The sequence below is a fragment of the Melozone crissalis genome, unplaced genomic scaffold, assembly GCF_028551555.1.
Source record: "Melozone crissalis strain CALT ecotype California unplaced genomic scaffold, PUWL_Pcris_2 ptg000111l_1, whole genome shotgun sequence".
Classification (NCBI taxonomy): Eukaryota; Metazoa; Chordata; class Aves; order Passeriformes; family Passerellidae; genus Melozone; species Melozone crissalis.
This window is the reverse complement of record NW_026535888.1, coordinates 5,963,501-5,976,335: the sequence shown is the minus strand read 5'-3', so window position 1 is coordinate 5,976,335 and position 12,835 is coordinate 5,963,501. Positions and strand designations below refer to the sequence as shown.

The 12,835-nt window shown below is 52.1% G+C and overlaps 1 protein-coding gene across 4 annotated transcripts in view; it reads left to right on the top strand.

Moving 5' to 3' along the window:
* The first annotated feature begins 365 nt into the window (after positions 1–365).
* The window catches only part of GMEB1 (glucocorticoid modulatory element binding protein 1), a 13,750-nt gene continuing 1,280 nt past the window's right edge, over positions 366–12,835 (top strand). Inside the window, exons 1-10 of one of the 4 annotated variants that reach the window (XR_008484074.1) lie at positions 366–420; positions 1,817–1,977; positions 2,912–2,994; positions 3,942–4,066; positions 4,886–4,989; positions 5,401–5,555; positions 6,654–6,782; positions 7,478–7,615; positions 8,667–8,789; positions 9,856–11,048. Coding sequence is in view for 3 of the 4 variants with exons in the window: in XM_054292485.1 (XP_054148460.1) it covers positions 1,850–1,977; positions 2,912–2,994; positions 3,942–4,066; positions 4,886–4,989; positions 5,401–5,555; positions 6,654–6,782; positions 7,478–7,615; positions 8,667–8,789; positions 9,856–10,562 (1,692 nt within the window). In the remaining variant the exon portion in view is untranslated. Of the gene's footprint in view, positions 421–870; positions 1,007–1,816; positions 1,978–2,911; positions 2,995–3,941; positions 4,067–4,885; positions 4,990–5,400; positions 5,556–6,653; positions 6,783–7,477; positions 7,616–8,666; positions 8,790–9,855; positions 12,831–12,835 lie in introns of those variants that run through there. The other 3 variants (XM_054292488.1, XM_054292485.1, XM_054292486.1) reach the window with 3 other exon arrangements.

Sequence of the window (12,835 nt, the reverse complement as noted above, 5' to 3'; positions counted from 1 at the left end):
GTCAGTCGACCGGCACGCACTGCAGGGGCAGTGGGAGGTTCGGCAGGCCGGCCGTGGGAGGTCCCGATGGTCCCGCCGGGGCTGGCTTGGGGCGGGGCGGGAGATGCCCGGTAGTGCGTTCTACGACTCGCTGCTGTGACCAGGGCGGAGCGAACTTCGCCGTGACAGCCTCGCCGGCAACTCCTGACTTGGGCTGGCGGGTGACGCCGCGAAGGCGATACTGCCGGCGGCCACCAGGGAGCAGCAAAACGCCGCGTGCCTCACCGGTCGGCCCCTTTAAGGCAGGAGGCGGCCGGAAGTGCTGGCGGCCGAGGCCGCGGCGGGCACTGCGCATGCGTTGCTGCTGCCCGGCCCGCCTCCCCCCTCCCCATCCCCCCGTTCCCCCGTCCCACAGCCCCCGGTTTCGGCCGCTCGCCGACGGTAAGGCCCAGCCGGCGCCGCGCTACGGGGGCCGGGAGGGGCCATGCGGCGCGAAGGGGCGGGGCGAGGCGGGAGGGGGCCTGGCCCCGCCGAGAGGGGAGGGAGGGGTCGCCGCCGTACGTGCCGCCGCCGCTGCCGCGAGGGCGGGCGTCGCGCGCGCGCCGCTCGGGGTGGGGGGTGGGGGGGGGCAGCGGGGGGTAGCCAGCGCCGTGGGGAGGGGGGCCGAGGCCACGCCCCCTCCCCCGGGCAGGCCACGCCCTTTCGCCGCCGTGCGCGCCGCGGGGTGGTCCCGCGGGTCCTGTGTCACGTGACCTCTCGACCCCGGCGCGGGGGAGGCGGCGACCCCCGAGCCGCGGCCCGGAGACCCCGCGGGGCCCGGGGGGTTCCCTTGTGTAGCTCCTCCCTTCTCCTTTAAGGCCTCGGCGTGATCGCCGCCGCGATTTGTCCGTGTCCTATTGACCCCCCCGCGCCAGATATCCTGGCGAAGCTCTGCCGTCTCTCGAGGGGCCCCGGGTGGCTGTGTCTGTTCCCCGGAGCGGGATGAGGTGCGGGAAACCGCGGGAGTCCCACGCTTGGAGCCGGGTGGGTGCGTGGCCCCTGTGTCGGCGGCTCCCCGGGTTTGTCCTGGTGTATCCCAACCAGGGGATACCGAAACCCCTGTCACTCGCCAGGAGATCCTGACCTGAAATCTCTGAGATTTACATGGGATATTGAGAAGAAATTGTTCCCTGTGAGAGTGGTGACGCCCTGGCGTAGGTTGCCCAGAGAAGCTGTGGCTGCCCCTGGATCCCTGGAAGTGTCCAAGGCCAGGCTGGATGGGGCTTGGACCAACCTGGTCGAGTGATAGGTGTCCCTGTCCATGGCTGGAGGTCGGATGAGATGAGCTTTCAAGTTCCTTCTTACCTGAACCATTCCACGATTCTGAGACTGGCTTTCCCAGCAGCTTGTAGACCTCAGGCTTGCAGGGATGACCTCCAGGCGCACATTGTAACCAAACCACCTCTGTGCCTTGTGCACAACCATAGGCTCCATCCCCTGGGAGTGCAGCTTCTCTGGGACCCCCTGTCAGGTCCTCCTGTGTTAACATCACACCTTGACACCAGCTTCTCCTGGGAAGGATCATCCACAGGCATGTTCCTGGTAGTGAGGGATCAGAACATGGCAGGGGTGGACTAGAGCATTCCAGGGGTGGCTGGAGGCACTGCTGTCCAGGGCCAGCGGGAGAAGCTCTGTGTTGAAAACACACTCTTGCCAAAACCCACCAATGTGGGTCTGTTCCTTGGTGCCAGGTTGGGGGTTCAGAGCTGGAGAGAGCTGCTGGCTCGGGAAGTTATGAGTGGGATGACACTGGAGGGATCTGCCTCTGGGATCTGTTCCCAGCTCTCGTGATCTACAGGGAGGAGAAAACCTTGCCACGTTCATGTGAGAGATGGCGAATGCCGAGGTGAGCGTCCCTGTGGGTGATGTGGTGGTTGTACCAAGTGACGGGAATGAAGGGGAGAGCCCGGAGGATACCAAAACCCAAGTGATCTTGCAGCTCCAGCCGGTGCAACAAGGGTGAGTAGGATGGTACTACCTGGGAGGTGTGAGGTGGGATGGGGGGGAGCCCTGTGGGTTTTCATGGTGTGGGTACAGTGTGTCACTGTGTTTTCCAGATCTGCATCAGTTTTGTGCCATGAAGGGGAGAGAGAAAATACAACAGATTAAATCTTTTGTGTGTGTGGTTGTCATGGGGCCTCCAAAGGCTGAAATTGTCCTGCAAGGCTGTGTTGGTGCAGTGCTCCCAGATTGTGGAAGCAGTGCTGTTCCAGTTTCTCTCTTCCTTCTCCAGTCCCCGGGTTGGTTTTTGCCACACTGCAGCTGCTGGATGTGGTGGTCTGTGTGTTCAGACCTTCATGTGCCACTGTGCCAGCTCTCTCCTAAAATAATCCTCTTCTAAAATAAAGTGGGGCTGGGATGTGGAGGGAATTTTGTAGCTCCCTGGCAGCTGCTGCAGAGAGTGGCTTCATCTTCACCCTGGATCAATCAAGATGGAAAAAAAACTGGCTCTAATTTGATAATATTTGCAGGGGCAGGGTGGCTGTGGGCCTGACAGTAGCTTCCCTTTGTGGTCGTCTGTGTTGCAGTGTCACACAGGGCTGGAAGGGAAATCCTAGGACACTGGGCTCTGCTTCCTGTTGTCGAGGGTGACTAAGGGCAGAGGAAGAGGCACAGGGAAGCCTGAAGAGCTGCCTCAGTGGTGCTGGCAGAGTGGAGGGTGGGATGACAGTGCTGGGAATGCCTCTGCATCTATCAGCCCTTGGGATTATTTGTGTTTTGTTTTATTAGCGTTTACCAAAAATTTCCAGGTGATTGCAACTGTATCAGACAAAATTAATGTCCCTTGAGGATAGGCAAAAAGAAATTTACTGATTTTTTTAAACCCTGTGCTGTGAATCCTAATTTCCCATGATATATATAGTTTGTTTATGGATGGCCACTTTCACCACAGGATTTACCAAGAGGGCTCCGAGGCCAGTGCTGCTGTGGTGGCCGTGGAAACCCACACCATCCACAAGCTGGAAGAAGGGATTGGTGAGTTCCCACTTGGTGTGGATGAATCCCCTCCTGTGCAGGGCCGATTTTCTCCAGTTCGCTGGGCTTCTTTCTGGCTCTGCCCCTGCAGATGCTGATTCCCAGGCATGGATGTGGGTAAAGGGGCTGGGCTTACTCTGGAATAAGAGTCTGCTGTTACTGCTTGGTCTCAAAGTCCTGGAAGTGAGATCCTGGCTCTCCTTCAATGAATGGTAAGGGCTCCCATGGGGTCCAGGGGAGCCGGGATGTCACCCTAGTCCTAGTGTGCAGACACTGGCAGCAGGAATGATAGTGATGAGGATGTGGTGACTGAAGCATCAGGCTCTGGTTGTGGGGTCTTTGCTGAACCAGCCGTCTGATGGTTTGGATTGGATGTTCATGAGAACTGAGCAGGTTGGCTCCAACTGCTCTCTCCCATCCTGAGCAGTGTGTGGAAAAAGGCTCCTGTCAATGGATGCTGTTAGTAGATCTTGACTAGAGTTCTGCTTTCTGTGTTGGTTTGGGTCTTTTGGCAGGATTAGCAGAAACTCTGCACATGAAGAGAATATATTATCAGTAAATATCTGATATCATTGCTAAAGAGATACCAGAGCTGCAAGAATCTGAGAGATATCTGTGCTTGAAATTTTAAACCATTTTGTTGCTTCTAAGATTGTTCTCACTGACACCTCCCCCCTTAGAGATGCGTTGGATTTCTGATTTCATGTTTCCTTGTAGCTGAGCTTCATTTGGAGCCAAATGTTATACCACAAAGCAGATGCCAGTTGCTGTTAGAGTTAATCTGAACTAACTCTGAGAAGATGGAGAGGACTGATCCTGAACTGGGATCTGCCCTTTTTTTTGGTTTCCCAAGTGCAGGTCTCATAACTTATGAGCTTTCAGCTCCCGCCTTGTGGGATTGGAGCCTCTTGGGTGGAAAGTTTCATTTTAAGCCATTCCTCCCTCAGACCCCAGCACCCTTGAAACGAGCGAGGAAATCGAGATTGCCTATCCCATCACCTGTGGGGAGAGCAAAGCCATCCTCCTCTGGAAGAAGTTTGTCTGCCCAGGAATTAATGTCAAGTGTGTGAAGGTAAAGGAGAAACTCACAGTGGATTCCTTTCCTCTTCATGTGTGCTGGTTGGCCTCCACAGGAATTCCTTAGTTTTTGTGTTTCATCCTGGGTCCTTGGATTGTTGGTGCCAAAGTTGTTTTTTCATGGGGAGAAGCATGGAAAGAGTGGATTAAGGAGGGAAGGATATCACCCCCTTCATATTTCAGTGGTATTTGCCCTTGAGGAAGGACTGAAGGCAGGCAGGAGATATGTGTTGAGATCTGGCAGAGCTTTGCCTCCTCCCTTTTCCTTGGTGTCCTGGTATTCCACTTCTGTCACTTCCTTGGCTAGCAGGTTGCATTGAGAAGGGAAATCTTGATGTTACCTTTTGTTACCTTGATGTTACTCCCACTTGAGAACATGGCAGTTTGACAGCCAAGTCCCTTGTACTCCTGCCCCTCAGCAGGAGCTACTCAAGTCACTGGAGCAGGGCAGAATAGGGCAGAACAGATGCTCAAGGGAAAACCTGTGTCAGCTAGATGCTGCTGGGCCATTGGATGTAAGAGAAACCTCCTGTAATGATCTCCAAAATGACCCTACATGTTCATTGGAGATTTTTTGGTTCATATAAACTCTTCAAGGGCTGTTTTTGATTAGGGCTCTGAATGCCTATGGTTGGCAGGTCATCCCTACAGACATGCTTCCTGGAGCTGTGAGCATTGCTGTGCCCAGGGGATCAAAGCTGGGAGGGATCTGCGAAGCAGCTCCTCTCTCTGGGTGGAAGTAGGGGCTCAGATGAGCTGTACTGGATGTCCCAATCCTCGCTGTTTGCTGAGCCTTTGCTTGTCTTGTTGCCAGTTCAATGACCAACTGATTAGCCCGAAGCACTTTGTTCACCTGGCTGGGAAGTCTACCCTGAAGGACTGGAAGAGAGCCATTCGCCTCGGAGGAATCATGCTAAGGTATCTGACCCCTGTCCAGCTTCAGGGCTCCACCCCTGCAGCTGCAGGACCCCCAGCAGGCATTTTGTCTGCGTTGCAGTCCCCAGGAGACCTCTTGGAGGCCCACAGTACCTGCAGCCTGCAGAGATCCTGGCTCCATGATTTGAGGGTCAGGATCCCTCACCCTGGACAGAAGTGGCATTGCCTGGGGAACCTGGGGTGGAACAGGACTGAAACAGTGTGCGTGAAGCTGGGAGTCTCTTGTGTTTGCCATTTGAAAGCCTTGCAGGAGATTTTTTGGGTGCAGAGTGGCCTGGGGATCTCTCTTTCTCTTTCCTTCCCATGACCATAGCTTTCCCAGGTGGAATACTCCCTTTTGTCTCTAGGCTGAGATTTGAACTGAGCCTGATTCTATCCCCACTCCCTGCACAGGAAGATGATGGATTCAGGGCAGATTGACTTCTACCAACACGACAAAGTTTGCACCAACACCTGTCGAAGCACCAAGTTTGATCTCCTGATCAGCAGTGCCAGAGCACCAGTGCCGGGGCAGCAGAGCGTGGTGCAGACTCCAACCTCAGCTGATGGTAGGAAACCAGTTACCAATGCCATGGGAACTTCCCTCTGATGCTCCTCTCCCTTCTACACGCACTTTACACCTTCTTCCCAGGCACATCAGGGCAGTCCCACCAGGAGATTGCCCTGGTTTCTGGAAAGGAAAATGCTTCTTGTGTCTGTTCGGAGAAGTCTTGGCAGCATCTGTCAGGGGGCTCTGTTCTGCAGGACTGGGAAGGTTGGAAAACAGCTGGCATCAAGAAGCTGCTTTCCAGAGAGGCAGCCTTCATAGCCAGGAGAAGGATTGAGAGTCTTGCAGGGATCTTTGTTCTGGGATCATCATGGGAGCAAACAATTGCGAGAGCTTGCACAGCATTTTCCGATACATTTCCCATTTGTTATAAAGGCATGAGTTGGTCTCAGGAGTGAATTTAGAAATGCTGTCCTTCTTCAGAACATCCATGAACAGGATATGGTGGTTGGACATGATTTGATTGTCATTCCAGCTGTAAGTTCTGAGTGATCCTGTGCTCCAGATCAGATATTGATCTCTTTGCTGAGGTTAAGGGAGAAGACTATTTCCAACTGTACCCCACTGTTAAGCTGGGTGGGTTACATTTCTCTGCCCCTGGCTGGGTGACATGGCAGAGTTGTCCATAGGCTAAGGAGAATCTCTTGGAAAGACCATAGCCAACTTACAGTGGCTGCACATTGGTAAGTCCCAAATTTGATCCAGAAATTTAGAATTGGGTCAGATTCATTTCCCTTTAATAAACCAGCTGGGACCCCAGCTCCATTTCATGAGGGATTAGGGGTGCAGAGCTTCCTGTGGATGATGCAAGGGGAGAAGAGTGGCTGGACTGAGCCTTATTTGTTCCCTTTTTAATTCTGATCTCTTTCTGCTCCCTTGAGCCAGGACTCCACATGATTTTCCCTCCAGAAGCTCCAGAGCTTTTCACAGTCACAGTTCCAATGAGAAGCAGCAATATGTACTTTGAGTGGTTTGGTTGAAAGAAGCCAAGCACAAACCTTACCCAAAGAGTGAAAGAGAGCCTGAGGAGGGCTGAGGGGTTGGGAAGCAAAGCAGGGATTCAGGCTGTCAGAGGGAGTTGATGAGAGCTTTCTGGCAGGGAGCATCACCCAGATTGCGCTGTCGGAGGAGAGTATGGAGGAGGGGATAGAGTGGAACTCGGCTCTGACAGCTGCTGTCACCATGGCCACTGAGGAAGGCATGAAAAAGGACACGGATGAAATTTCAGGTAAGCTTAGGCTGCTTGTTGGGTGTTTTCTTCCCCTCTGCTTCCCTGTTACATTTTTGGAAACCTAAATCTTGCAAATAAGTAAAGTTTGGGCAATAACAAAGCTGTCCCTCAGCCTCTTGGATCTTCAGCATTACCCAGGCATTCGAGATTTCTGCCAATGGAGCTCCTCACCACTGCAGGACTTTGGCCCTGGCCTCATGGCTGATGGATAATCCCTCAGATCAGATGTTACTGGTTGCAGTGAGGGGCTTTTCTGTTTTATTCAAAGGATGTGAAACACATCTGCCAGCCTGGAGCCAGGCTGGAACCAACAAAGAGCAGAGTAATGTTTGCTCTCTGCCAACTCTGTTCTGTGTCTCTCTGGCTTTCCATCCCCTTGTATCAGTATGGAAGCTTAGCTAGAATTTCCTCAAATTATGATTTTAAGCTTTGCATCTTGCAAAAATGTGAATTGTTGCCTTGGAAGTCATGGACTTGCTTAAAAACCTATTCCTGATTTGCTGCCTGAGTCCATTTTACTTGGTTTGGAGTTGGTTATTTTTTTCACACGTCCTGTCCACCCCAGTAGCCAAGCTACCTTGCAAAGGTAGTCACCTTGAAAAGATACATTTGCCTTAGAGGGTTTAAGGTGACCCTGTGGGAAAAATGCCAAATGCTTGTATATGTTGACTTTTCCTCCTCTTCTGTGCCAGAGGACACACTGATGTTCTGGAAAGGAATAGCTGATGTGGGGCTGATGGAAGAGGTGGTGTGCAACATCCAAAAGGAAATAGAAGAAGTCCTAAGAGGTGTGCAGCAGCGTTTGGGTCAGTCTCCCTTCCAGATGACAGGTAGGTTGTTAGGAAGAAGCCTCAAAAAGGCATTTGCAAGCAAAAAAAACCCGAAACAGTGCTAAGGGTCCATTCCACCATGTGAAGCTGGTGAGTCAGGATGGGGAGTGAGTTCCCACTCATTAGCTGAGTTGTGGGAGCATAGTCTGTGTTCTCAGCCTGCCCAGCTGTGAAGTGCCTGTGCTTCAGAGCACAAAGGTACACCATTCCCTCCTGTTCCCTGAGCAAAGTGACCCTGGCAGCTTGCTCGGACCATCAGATGACTGCCCACAGCTCCCAGCCCTGATGGAAGCTTTCCCAGGGTCACTTGGACTGGAGTTACTTAAACACTTTTCTGTGACACTGCAGGGCTAAACAGGTCCTGCCCCTCACTTCTTACTCTGCTTTTACTGGTGCCAGAAAACCTGTTTTGGGGGCTGAACCAGATGAGGGAAATGATCTGGGTTAAAAATAAATCCCCCTCCCCTTTTTAGGGTTATTTTTAACTTGTAACAGGCTCCCTAATCTGATTTGGCACATGCCCCTGTGAACACCTCTTGTTGATGCTCTTCCTGGGAGAACATACATGTAGCCACAAACTTTATTTTACCCAGGATATATTTTTTTTTTATTTTCTAATTTAACTTTGGGCTGGTGCATCTGATAGGTGTCAGGTTTTGGGAACTATGAGCGATTGAAGTCAGTGGATTATAACAGACATTTTGCACAGCTTTCTGTGGAGCTTGGCATGTTAATGACACTGTCAGGAGCATGAGGGTGATGGTTTGTAGGTGGAGAGCTCGTTTGTATCTCCGTGATTGCAAATTACACTTCCATTTGCAGCAATTAGGAGCTGCTTGAGTGACACAGCTCTGTCAAATTTGCTTTATCATGTGAATGGGATGATTTAATCCTGGGATGTCAGAAGGATGCGGGAGTTGAGTTTCCTTTTTTCCAGCTAGCCCTTGTGAAAGAACAGAGAGTGTTTTAAAAAGTAGTAGAAAATATTTGGTGTAACAGGAGCATCTTTTGAGTGCCCAAGTCTTAACATCCCTGTGCCCATTCCTTGGAGATGCTGCAGTCCTGAACAACGTCGCCCATACATTTGGCTTAATGGACACAGTCAAGAAGGTACTGGACAACAGGAAAAACCAGACAGAGCAAGGAGAGGAACAGTTTCTTTACACACTGGCAGGTAAAGGGCCTAATAAGAGTTCACATCCTGCTGCTACTCTTGGGAATGGACATGACTTTCCTTTTCCTCAGTTAATTAGGGTTAGTGTTCAGTACAGGCTGCCCCAAAACAAGTGCATCCCAATCATTTTCTGTCCTAGGGCTTGAGTGAAATTTCCTCTCTCCCCTGTCTCACAGAGAGCAATTGCTTGGGACTTCGGACAACTCAAAGTCTGTGCCCTTTGCTGCAATGGGAGTGCTGCAGGCATCAGTCCAATTCCCTCAGGATTAGGGACAGGACCTGCCAGCTCAGGGCTGTGCGATGATCACCTGAGCTGTGGACAGTGTTGTGCTGTACCCAAGCTAATAAGCCTCTCTGAGTATGGGGTGCTGAGCTTCTGCTTGTCTTGGCTATCAGGACTATCTTCTTGTCTTATAGTGCTATTGGGTATCCTGCTCAGTTTTCTCTGAGCTGAAGCCACTGACTGACCTGGGATCCCCAGAGCTGCTCATTGGATGTGTCTCCCTCCTCACCATGTACTGTAGGATCTGTTATTATCTGACATGTCCTAGTCCCCTGCTGCCTGGATAAATGAGGTCACTGTGCTACTTCTGGCTCCCAATGTTCCCACTGATAAGTGTTGAGGGGGATGTTTCATTGACCCTGGCATCCTGCTGGCTGTCCCCAGTGCAGGTGCTTGGCTCCTGGGGAGGTGACCCAGCCAAGCTCAGGAAGCAATTCCAACTGCCTGGGGGGGTTTATCCACTCTCCCTTGCAAGTGGGTTTTAGCTTGTGGGGAACAGAAATGTCCATCTCCTTGTCAGTAGGAGTAGCCAACACGTATGGAATGCTACCTGTGTCTTACCCAGGCGCTGGCAGCTGGAACACTGACCAGGTCTATGTAGGTGGCAGGAGAACCTAGCCTTTTCCTTCAGTGCCCTTTGATCTCAAGGGAGAAGCCAAGATCAGGCTTGCTGGGTGGTTGGGTGACCTCCTGTCACAAATGTGGGAGTGATGGTTGGTTCTGGAGCCCCAGGAGCTCCTACTTACCCTGGTGTGACATGTTGCTCAACCATTCCCTATGCAGACCTGGAGCGGCAGCTGGAAGAACAGAAGAAACTTGCCAGGGATCAGAAGACCAAGTCTCAAACCATCCAGAACGTGGTGCTGATGCCCATGAGCACTCCCAAGCCTCCCAAGAGACCCCGTCTGCAGCGCCCAGCCTCTGCTACCATCCTCAGCCCCTCCACCCCCATCCAGCAGCCTCAGTTCACTGTCATCTCCCCCATCGCCATCGCGCCCGTTGGACAACAGTTCTCTGTGGGCAACATCCCAGTGGCAACCCTCAGCCAAGGCTCCAGCCCAGTGACTGTTCATACCCTGCCGTCTGGCTCCCAGCTCTTCCGATATGCCACCGTGGTTTCATCCTCCAAGACCAGCTCCTCGGACACCGTCACCCTGCACCCATCCTCCAGCCTGGCACTGCTGAGCTCAGCAGCCATGCAGGACACCGGGGCCCTGGCCAACGTGGCGACCATGGTCAACCCTGTGGAACTAGTGGCCATGGAGTCTGGCATCACTTCCACCATCCAAGCTGTGGAAGGCACCTCAGATGATGGGCAGACCATCATAGAGATTGACCCGGCGCCGGATCCTGAGGTGGACACAGACGAATCAGAGGGCAAAGCTGTGATCCTGGAGACAGAGCTGAGGACTGAGGAGAAAGTGGTGGGAGATGTGGAAGACCATCAGCACCAGGTCCATAATGTGGAGATTGTGGTCTTGGAAGACTAGTGGGGAAGGCAAGCATCCATTAGGGGAAGAGTTGGGAATTCGTTTTATTTCAGGCTTTTTTGTTAAGCATCTTTTCCAGCCACCTCAGTTGTTACTATGGATATTTTCATTGTACTGTGTGTATATATATATATATATATATATATATATATATATATATATATACACACACACACACACATATATATACATATATATATATATGTGTGTGTGTGTGTAAAAGGTTTGGGTTTTTTTTTAAACAAAGCTGGAGAAACACATGAGACATGGATAAGGCTCCATCTTCGTGGAGCACTGAACAATACCGCCCATGGCACGGTCAAGGAGAGACTGGATCTCTGCTGGACAAACCAACCAGGAGGAACTAGCCATGCCTCAGTGCTTCTGCTCCAGGGCTGCCCTGGCCCAGAGACTTTATTTGAGAGACAATAACACTTGAGTGTGGATGTGGCTGTGAGAAGGGGTGACGGATTTGGGGTGGAACAGGTACCTCATTTGTATTTTTATTTTCCCCAGGGAAAGGGAATTCCGTCGGACCCTTCACTGTCACCTCAAATGGGATTTTTTATTATTTTTCTTGCTTTGAGGAGGCTGAGAGTACAATGAATTTACTGCCCATGTTCTCCTCCTCCACACAAATTGTTTTTATATCTCTATTTTTTTGTATTTGTTTGCTCTCTCCCTTCCCTTGTCCAGATTTCCCAGCTGCAGAGCCCTGGGACCTTCTCTCAGGGTCCCTGTATCCCAATCCCTCCTCTTCCCATGGCACTTTTCCCCCATCCCTTTCCCTGCCTGGCAAGGCTCGGTGCTGCAAATGCCACTTGAAGATTCCGAGATCACTTCAGCCTTTTGAATAAGGCAAAAAATATCAACTCAAGCTCAAACCCAGTCCTCCCCCTTGGCTGCTCAGCACCCCAGGGACCTTTCAAGGTGTACAAAGCATGTTGTGCTGTTGCTTTCTGGGAGAGACAGATTTCGGATCAGGACAGCTTCTGTTTACACTGTGTGCTGAGGCTGCTCCATGCTTGTTGCTTCTTGTTTGGTGGTTTTATTTTTGTATTACTTTTTCTTCTTTCTTCCTGTAATCTCTTGGCAGGGTTAGAACTGGCACATTGCTGAAGTATGGTGCACTCTGCTGTTTTCCCACTTTCCCTCTTCTTTTCCAGTGGCTGGAGATCTATTTGGGCTTTGCCACACTGGGAAAATGGAGGGGGAAAGCAACGGGTGGCTTCAGAGGTGCAGAGATTTGGGAGGCGGAAGGGTGGGAGCTGCTTGGCTGGAAATACTAAGCAAAGGAAACACAGCTGGGGAGGGTGGGGAAAGGGCAGGAAGATGTGTCTGGCTATTTTTTTGCATTAAAAGGAAAAATGGAGTTAAGCTCCAATGGATTTTTTCATTGGAGAGGTGAAAGGCAGTGCCACCACCGCCTTGGGGAGAGCAGGGGATGGGCAGGGATTCCTGAACCTCGATTTTTGAGGGGTGGGCGCTGCTGCTCTGACATTGGCCTCTGGGAAGTGCTTCCTGGCTTGGAGTGAAGGTGGGAATAGCTGTGGGAGCCAGATCCCATGCTCAGTCTGGAGAAGAGAAGGTTCTGGGGAGACTCTTAGAGCCCCTTCCAGTGCCTAAAGGGGCTCCAAGAGGGCTGGAGGGGAACTTTGACAAAGGGCCTGGAGGGACAGGACAAAGAGGAATGGCTTCCCACTGCCAGAGGGCGGGGTTAGATGGAGATATGGGAAAGAATTCTTCCATGTGAGGGTGGGGAGGCTCTGGCACTGGGTGCCCAGAGAAGCTGTGGCTGCCCCTGGGTCCCTGGCAGTGTCCAAGGCCAGGTTGGATGGGGCTTGGAGCAGCCTGGGACAGTGGAAGGTGTCCCTGCCCACAGCAGGGAGTAGAACAAGAGGAGCTTTCAGGTCTCTTCCAGCTCGAACCAGTCTGGGATTCCGTAGTTTTGGATCAGGGATCCACCTCCTTCCACATCCAGCCAGCTTCCCTCCATTCTCCTCTGGCTTCCTCAGGCCCATGATTGAACGGGAATGGGGACCTTTTGGGGACCCCCTTCCCCAATCCAGGCATACAGCAGATCCTGTCAGGTCCATGCTGGAGCTTTTTGTGTCTTTTGGCCGGAAAGTGGGGTGACTGCACTCCCTGATCGCTGTACATCTACCCAGGTAGCCCACTTGACCTGGGTGGGGGTCCTATGGGACTATGATGTTCCCTGGGTTCTCTGCACCCTGGAGTACTGGACTGGGGACGGGGGGAGCTAAAATGTCGCG